The 9437-nt window shown below is 36.2% G+C and overlaps 1 protein-coding gene across 1 annotated transcript; it reads left to right on the top strand.

Moving 5' to 3' along the window:
• The first annotated feature begins 1831 nt into the window (after positions 1-1831).
• Positions 1832-3973, top strand: LOC141676908 (growth-regulating factor 5-like). Its single transcript, XM_074482630.1, has 4 exons — positions 1832-2185; positions 2324-2744; positions 2837-3267; positions 3405-3973. The coding sequence occupies exons 1-4, from the start codon at positions 1987-1989 to the stop codon at positions 3410-3412; spliced, it is 1059 nt and encodes a 352-aa protein (XP_074338731.1). The 5' UTR covers positions 1832-1986; the 3' UTR covers positions 3413-3973.
• Positions 3974-9437: the final 5464 nt, after the last annotated feature.

The following is a 9437-nucleotide window of genomic DNA, read 5'->3' as shown; positions in this document are numbered from 1 at the left end:
TCATGCAACGTTATTAAGTCCGTATTTGAGACGATAAAGATTTGTCGATCTCGGACGGATTTTGAACCTCCGTAGGCTCGAGCTCGACGAAAAAGCCTTAAGCTAAAGTGATGACACATTCAAATGATGCAGGTGAATATAGATGGCATAGATTTGTAAAAGGGTCCAGTTCCTGACAATCGTATGTCAGGGACGACTTAATTAGTAACGATTGCGAGGAACGCGAAGCATGTGCACCTTATGTAAAAGATTGTGAAATATGTGGCCAGGGCCAGAGTTTGCATGTTTTTGTGCCTGGTTTCAAAGGGAGGGCATAAACATCCTGTGGTCTATAGCTCAGCATTAACTTGGATAGTTGCATCTTAACTGAAAATGACAAAATAAAGGTAGAAAACATATATTCCAACCAAGTTTTTACTTTCACCTCGAATGGTTGAGGGCACAACTGTTCACAACTAGATGCATACATAAAATTCAAACTATACATATTTTTTTGCTAATTCAAACTAAACATATTAAATTCACATACATGTACATTGTCATATTGAGGAAGGTTTTATTGACAACTAATTCAGTTGAAATACTTGTTAAGTTGGCGATTTTCATATAGCATTATTAAGGCGTTGGAACGAGAGTTAAAGACATTTTCTCACCCGTAAATCCGTTTCTCGAGAGTTTATTGAACCAAAATATTGATATCAAGTCCGTTTTTGAAGGGCTATTGAACAAAAAATTTGATATCAAGTCCGTTTTCTCTAGACCTGTCTGAACCGAAATTTTAATTGCAGATAAGTTACTTTTATTTTTATCTAATCCAATATATAAATGAACAATGTTGGAGGAAAAAAATTGAAGTTTTTATAAAGAAGTCCATTAACACATTTTGTACTGCAACAAACCATTAAATATAAAACACTAATACCTAAAAAATCCACAATTATATGCTTGAGAAAACTATTAAATACTGGTAGATTTCTGAAAATTTCTCATTCACCGATCCCTGTATTATGTCTGATTGGATGGTTCATGTGTTCAAAAGTGATCATAACTGCCCACAAATCTTGATAAATGAAAAATCTTTTATCTTCAGCATTTAAAAAAAGTTACTACTCCTACCTCACAGTAACAGAAGTTGATAGACTATTACTAGTACAGAGTAAAATGATAGCTGTAGCTAAAAGCTATCAACTCTTCTTCTATTTTCTTCAGCACATTGCTTAGTTTTGGAGCTTACCTATTAGTTTACAAATTTCTGTACACTTGTGCAGAAAAAAAATACAAATAGCCTGCCATAAAGTCAGAGAGAGAGTGCACTGTTGCAGAGATGCCACAGAGTGGTGACAGTCATATTATGATATGAAGCAGCCCACTGACCATTCTCAGAAAAAAAACTGAATACCCTTCTCTCTCCCAGAGAGAAAGAGAGAGAGAGAGACTGTGACTCTGCTTTTACAAGAGAGAGAAATGTCAGTAGCAGCAGTGGCAGCACCATGATCAGAACCATTAGTTTTATCCATGTCAGAAGATTCTGCAGCACCAATGGTCCCTGAAATAAATACTCCCTCTGTCCCTCCCATTTGTTTACACTTTCCTTTTTGGGATGTCCCATCCAATTGTTTACATTTCAAAACTTTCCAAAAATAGTAAAGTTTTTATAGTTTTTAAATTAACTACATCCACTATTTTCCTCCACTATAATCACTTTATACATATAATATTAATCGGTCCCACTACTTTACTCATTTTTTCAACTTTTCTCCACTACTTTATCATTTTTCTTAAACTCCGCGCCCCACCCAAATGTAAACATTTGGGAGGGACGGAGGGAGTATATACCTACTACTACTTCTCTTATACATATCTTTCTATATATCTTCTTCAAACACTTATACTTTAACTTACCTTTTTTTCTAGTTTCTTCAAGTATCTGAGAAACTAGGGAGATTAAAAAGATTCGCTCTTTCTTTCTTAATATTTTTGAAAAAAATGATGAGTTTGAGTACCAGTGCAAGTGCAAGAAATAACAGTAGGTATCCTTTTACTGCATCACAATGGCAAGAACTTGAACACCAAGCTCTCATTTTTAAGTACATGGTTTCTGGTATGCCTATTCCTCCTGATCTCCTCTTTACTATCAAAAGAAGCATGGATTCCAACAAGCTCATCCTTCACCAACCTCAACACAGTAAGTCCTCCTGGCCTTAACTCTCTTTTTTCGATAAATAAACACTCACACACCCGTCTTGTCTTTTGTCTCGTCTTTCTGGCAAAATTTGAACTCTCGACTTCTCGTAAAAATGTGTTTTTTTAATGTTTTTGGCAGTGGGGTGGAACTGTTTCCAGATGGGGTTTGGGAGAAAAATAGACCCAGAGCCAGGGAGGTGTAGAAGAACTGATGGTAAAAAATGGAGGTGTTCAAAAGAAGCATACACAGATTCCAAGTACTGTGAAAGGCACATGCACAGAGGTAGAAACCGTTCAAGAAAGCCTGTGGAAACAACATCAACAGTTGCAACAAACACCAGGGACATTTCTTTGCCAACTGCAATACCAATCTCATCAAGAAACAACACAAATAGTCCTTACAATATCACACAAACCAACTCAACTTCTCTCACATCATTAGCCTCATATAACACCAACCCTCTTCATAATACTTCCATTTATACTCACTCACCATTTTCAAGATCTCCTGGGATTGGTTTGGATTCTGGCCTTTATTCACACACAAACAAAGACTTCAGGTTTGTAGTTTGTACCACTTTCTAACTCTGCAAGATTTTTTTTTTTTTTTTAAGTATTATTCTTTATGTTATCTTATTTACTATGTTTGCAGAAACAACAGCTATGGGATGAGAGAAGATATAGATGAGCATCCATTCTTCTCAGAAAGTTCTGGAACTGTGAGAAGCATGACTGGTTCATCAGTTGGTGATTCTTCTTGGCACTTGGAGCCATTAACAGTGGGTGGTTCTGCATTTAGACAGAAGACTTGTTCTGGTTTACAAAATGGATACTCTTACTTGAAGCAAGAGAAGCAAGATCAGCAACAGTACTATATGCTAAATGATGAAACTTCACTGAAAATGGAAAGAGATGATGAACCCCAGAAAGTAATGCATCATTTCTTTGATGAATGGCCTAAAAACAAAGAATCTTGGCTTGAATCAGATGATAAGTTGTCAAACCATGGCCAAGTTTCAACAACTCAGCTCTCAATTTCCATGCCTAACTCTGCACATCATAACTTCTTCATGTCACATAATGGTAATTAAGCCTTAAGTAAATGTCAAGTTTCAGTCTTTTTCACTTTAGCTCGAACTCTCGATATCTCGTAAAGAAAGCGAAAATAACTAATTAGCCTGTTGTATGATATTAATACATACTTTGACTATGTTTTGCAGATAAGTGAGAGTTTTGCAAATGTGGGATACAGAATCAAAAAGGCCAAAAAAGTACTTGCATGGTGGGTCAGTGCTTTTATGTTTCTAGCTATTCTGCAAGACACAGATATATGTATGAATCAAGTCTGAAGTCAGAGCATGAACAGTAACAACTCTTTTATCTTGTTTGTACAAAAGGGCCTTGTCTGAGCATGGTTTATTTGAATTTTGTGTGATGTAATTGTGAGTAAAGCATGTGCTTTTTCTCACATTATATTCTGTTGCTAGTACCAATTATCATTTGTTTTAAGACTAGGGCTCAGCCAGAAAACTCTTAAGATATTGCCACATGCTTGCTTGCATGTTTTATGAGTAAGCAAATTTGACTCTTTTGGCTTTTGTAATGGTAAGCTTTTAAACACTAGTTAAAGCTTCTGATCTGCTGCAGCACTGAGGTAGACATAGTAGGACCCTGTTGGTAATGTGGTTTTTGGCCTTTGCTAGTGTATTATTTGTGTTATCTCCATGTACTACTACTATCTTCCCAAGAAAATTTATGTTATCAAAGTTTTGGGGAACATTTATTCTCCCTTGTAGAAGGTCTCTAATCTCTGCATTTAATCATACACATTCAACCATTTACAACATAGGTTTATGTACATCGATCAAAATCACATAAATTTAAATACTCACGCACTCGTAAAATTCTCATCACCAATATGTTTTTAAAAGATCAAATTGCGGAAATTCAAATACTGACGCACTCGGTAAAAGTAGACTAAGATGCTTGAACTAAAACTTAAATGGTAGGAAATAGATGAAGGCAAATAACTTCAACTGGTTTTCAAATCACTAATTGTCTACTTCATTAATTGGGTAAACAAATGAAAGACAACGTAGCCAATATATAGTAAAGTTTACAATGTTTTACTTGGTTTTCAGTGTGAAACAGCACAAACATCATCTTGAGACATGTATAAACTTGAGTCAAGGACTTTTCTTGGAACATGAATTTGTCGATAGAATAAGCTAACAAGAAATTTTAAATCATTTTTTTTTGTAGCATTGATATTTTATTAGTGAGCTCTTCTCGGTAAAATGACCGTGGATAATAATAATATAACAAGACTGAAAAAGTCTCTTTTTTTAACGGCATTAATATATTTAAAAATGTTAAGCTAAAGAATATATTACTCCTAGTCACGCATGTAATATGTCAGACATTAGACAAGTAAAATCGGTAAGAAATGCATAAAAATTTAATTTACATATAACACTAAAAGGGGTCAACTTTCTCCTACTACTTGACATTTTACTTGTATTTCTTTTGAAAGTGTTTAATCCGTAATTTTGAATTACGGATACAATGTAAGTTACGGATGTGATATATTTAAGTTGCGGATGTCAATATCACATCCGTAACATCGAAATCATGGATAAGTGGAAATTAAGAGAATATATAAAATGAAATATCAACTGGTCAATGTAACTAGAACAATTCTTCAAGAGGGGGGATGAAAATCTGGTCAGGAGAAGAGGGTACAGTTTATATGTAAATGCAATGATAATAATGAAGGCACAGACGGGAGGGGAGAGTGCAGACAGACTGGTTAAAAAAGAAAAGAGAGCAAGCACTACAGTTGAGTCCTTAAGTTATAAGACTGACCACCACACCCCCCAGAGCCCACCAGTTCCAGAACATGGTGGAAGCAAAGCACCTGCTCTGCTGCTGCTGCTCCAGTACGTGCGTCCCCTCTCAAGACTTTATCAAACTTTTGTAGTCTCTACACATGACTTTACAGTTTTACTACATCTTCTCCCAACTACTATGTTCTATGTCTGGACAACTTAGGTTCCGAATCCGTTTGCTATTGCTGTTAAAAATTTGATCTCCGTTTGGAAACTTAGTCTGGCTTTTCAAATGTGCATACGGATATATGCGTATCTTTTATCATTTATTTGGAACGCTTTAAACAAGTTTTCGACTTTAGAAAATGAGCTTTGGTCCACCACATCCAACGATAGTTTGCAAAGCATCTGTCCACTGGAAATTTTTCGCGAATATGAAAAAGCCTAAAACCTAAAAACTAAGCACGATTAGAGACGTTGCCCCCTGCATTCACGTCAATTTTCCATGTTAAACATATTCACCAAAATTTTCCGAATATGAAATACAAAAATGGTAGTAATGCATTTTAGTTGAGAGTTTATTAGAATAAGATAATATGGTACTGTTGGTGCAGCTCCCACTCCAAGCCAATCCCTGGCAACAACATAAATAAATAGCAGCAGCAGCAACAGAAGGCCCACCACCATGGACTGAATGAGTCTGTGATTGTGAATGTGTTTGGTGTCAGATTTTTGTCAGTAATCACCAAAAACTAGCCCTGGGAACTCACTCAGTTTCTCAGTTGTCACCGCCCAACCCTTTTCTCTTTTCACCTTCAAGGATACACTTATATGATGTGGAGCCACCGCACCATTTCAACCAGAACCTAATTTAACACAACATATGCACTATGCAAAGTTTACTATATTGATGGCTGGTGAGAATTAATCCACTGTAGATGTACATCCTGTCCTACATGGTACAATTGCATAATGAAGAATGAACCATTTGTTCAAGGGATGTATCATATGAGAAAACAAATTGATTTCAAATCCATAAGGTTGGTATGATTAGTAATTGTTCGATATAACGATTTCTTGAAAAGAAATACAGTTCTACTTTCGAGTGAGACATGAGGGCATATTATGGAAAACATTAGCCTGATAACAATGCTGAACATGCACATTTTATTTCTGTATACAAAGGAAATTAACAGCTAGGGCCTTGAGGAGATTCCCTGTGCACATCATCTCAGTGGACAGTGGTTGATAGACATGGATCATAAACACCTGAAAAAAGATGCTCAGTTTTCTGTTTCTCTGCAGTTAGTTATGTGGTAGAAGTTAGAACTGATTAGGACAAATTAATACAGTCCAGTACAAAATCTAGCCATTTAGCACATGCAAAGTACTACATGACTACATATTAAATATAGTCATTTAGCATATATTTGCATATGCAGGCAGTGTACATGACTACATATTCAATCTAGCCATTTATCTATATGTTTTGCGAGTCCTGTTCCTTGACAATCGTGTGTCAGTTACGCATTATCTATTTTCCGCGGAAGGTTAAGAAAATCTTAGATCTGAGCCCTTGAAATAATGATCTAAGAGTTCGGGAGTAGTGTGTTGGATATGACTTATATAACACACGATTGTTAGGGATTAACACCCATGTTTTGCATATGCAAAGTACACAAGTACATATTGAATATGTAAAAAGAGAACTTAACAAAGACCATAATCTTGTTGCTGCTACAAAGCAACTATTCAGGTCTTCAGAAGTCATATTGATATGTAGGGCAATGGCAGAACTTGTTCTTAAAGAAAAATTTGATACAAATTGGAACCAGGTTTAAAAACAAAAGCTAGACCAAGGATAAGAAACAAGATGGTCATGGTCCTATACAGCTAATATTGACATGCACTTGCAAGTTGCAACAATGCTAGAAGAGGGCCAAAAAGAAGCATGATCATAAATAGATAGCTAAATTCACATACAACTACTATCCGACACAAACTCAGAACTTCAAGGTAAACCTAAGCAGACCCACAGCTCAGTAGTAAGTGGCCCATGCCCATCACCCAACCTGTTCAATCTTCATGTCAAACTAATCTTTGTTGAAACTTCTGCTTGTTCATTTGTGACAATTAGGATTTAGCTTATCATCCATGTTTCTTCCAGTTCTTCCTAAGCATCCCTGCCACCACCACGTGTTTCCTCTTTCTGTTATCATAAATTTTCTCATTACAACCAGAATGGTTTTAACTTGAATACGATAAATCATTAGCAACCTCTGTTACCCTGATGAATTATGAACCACTAACATAACTTTTGAGAGATTTATGTGGCCGTTAAGCAGTTATACTGAATTTTATGCATATATGATCATCAGTCATTTCAACAATACAATAGTTACCAATTCCACAAAAAAATTATATTTTAAAATTAATACCTCACAGATAATATACTTGCAGTTCCATACTTGGACAATGAATACCTAATTGTCCATGCAAGTTAGCAATCAGTCAAACTGGCAACTAAGGTAAGGATTAGGGATTACAGTGAAGCAAGAATTATACTGTTACTTTGCAAAACAAGCCGCGGGCCGGGAAGTGAAGGTCTAAAGAAATATGGCCATTCTTTTTCCTTGGCAACAAATTACACCATTTATTTCCAATAGACTCTCATTTTTCCACTTTCTTACAGGATCCTGTTGACCATGTATGAATCTTGGCATCATTCAAAGATGCCGTCAGGACGCACTTATGACAGTGCAAGGATCCAAAACTCCAAGAATCATTGGGTCATTGTGTTGAAGAAGAGGATGGTTCATTAAGCACACAGTGTTAGAAAATTAGGATTTTAGAGCTTAATTATAATTATGTTCTCGATGTTAATCCTAAAATCTAATGATTGAAAATTGTTCAATGATATTTGAACTTAAATTTTCATGTATGGTTTTAAGAATTTTCTTAATGAATTCCATAAATGAGAGTTGAAAGTAGCTAGAAAAAACTTGGAATTTTGAGAATGTTTTTATCCTACATTGAAATAAATAAAAGGAGTTGCGTGCTTTATATGGTATCACACACCAACTACTAAGTTCTGTGATGGTCCATTGTGTTGTTGTGTACTTCACGCGCGCGCCGCCGCCCCGCTACGCACCAGGGCGATTTGGGCGAATGTCTCGGCGTCTCGCATACGCGAGGTGACCTGGGCGAGAATTTTATTTATTTGAGAATTAATTTTAATTTTTATCAGTAGACTGCATTATTATTACAATTGTTGGGCTGAGTTCGATACTGAATTGGGCTAAGTCACTTTGTTAGTGGGCTTAGTCTAATTCATTGAACCTGGACATGAATATAATCTGATCTGTAACTGATATATTCAATTAAAAATCTGATAATAATGTGGGTGTTAAATGAAAAGCTGTTACAAATATTTTTAAATTCAAAATCTGATCAGTTTTGATTTTATTTATTAATGGAGCAGTTTAATTCATACATTAATTGTGTGGGCAGTTTCACTTTTCCTCTCCTATAAATAGAGGCTAAAGTGAATGTATTTTATACACCACACTACATTCTCTTCTCTTCACCCTCTCTGCATTTCTCTCCCAAAAACACAAGTTTGAAGTGCTGTTAGTTAGTTTTTCGGCGAGTGGAGGTTTTGTTGCTGCTGTTAACATAAACTCTGAGCTGTTTTATCCTGGTGGAGATATTGCACGCATCTCAACGCAACAGGTAGGGGAAATATTCTCTTCAAGAGCAGTCAGGGCTTCGAGCAAGGCCTGGTGACTCAGCTATGATCTTCTTTTCTTGGCGTTCTGTATCTGTGTACAACCATTACTTTCAGTCACTGTTGAAAGCTATGGTTTCAGGTACATCTTCGTTTTTCTCTTCGTTATTTCAGAACTGATTTTGTTTACATGCATGTTTTATTTTGTTAACTGTGGTCTTGGCCTGAACTTGCTAAATTTTTTATATACTTGTCTCTATGTTGCTATATTTGTTAGTGAAATTTACAACATTCTTGAAGAGAATATTAGTTATTTAGAATTTAGCATAATGGTTAACGAAAGTGAGGTTATCGTTGGTGGTGGTAGCGGTTCGGGTGCAACTGCCGGGGCCATTGATTGAACCACCTATAGTTTCCCACAAGCTGTTGAACTAACCGGTTTACCGGAGAAATTCAACGGTGGCATTGGCTTTTCTCGCTGGCAGAAAATGATGAAGTTGTGGCTGACTATAAAGGGTCTGTGGCCGGTTGTGGAATATGAGAAACCAGTAGTGGATCAAGAGAAGGCTGACACAGTTAAGGCTTTTGCGAAGTGGGCTGAGAAGGATGGAGTGGCTAGGGCGGCCATTCTGGCGGCTCTAACAAACACTTTGTTTGATATCTATTCTTCTGATACCTACTTCATAAAACTCTTATGG

The sequence above is a fragment of the Apium graveolens genome, chromosome 8 (assembly GCF_009905375.1).
Source record: "Apium graveolens cultivar Ventura chromosome 8, ASM990537v1, whole genome shotgun sequence".
Taxonomy (NCBI): Eukaryota; Viridiplantae; Streptophyta; class Magnoliopsida; order Apiales; family Apiaceae; genus Apium; species Apium graveolens.
This window is presented reverse-complemented; position numbering and strand designations above follow the sequence as displayed.

Coding starts and splice junctions, on each gene's coding strand:
- LOC141676908 (XM_074482630.1), top strand. CDS start 1,987: ATGATGAGTTTGAGTACCAGTGCAAGTGCAAGAAATAACAGTAGGTAT. Junction 2,186..2,323: donor CCTTCACCAACCTCAACACA/GTAAGTCCTCCT, acceptor TGTTTTTGGCAG/TGGGGTGGAACTGTTTCCAG. Junction 2,745..2,836: donor CACACAAACAAAGACTTCAG/GTTTGTAGTTTG, acceptor CTATGTTTGCAG/AAACAACAGCTATGGGATGA.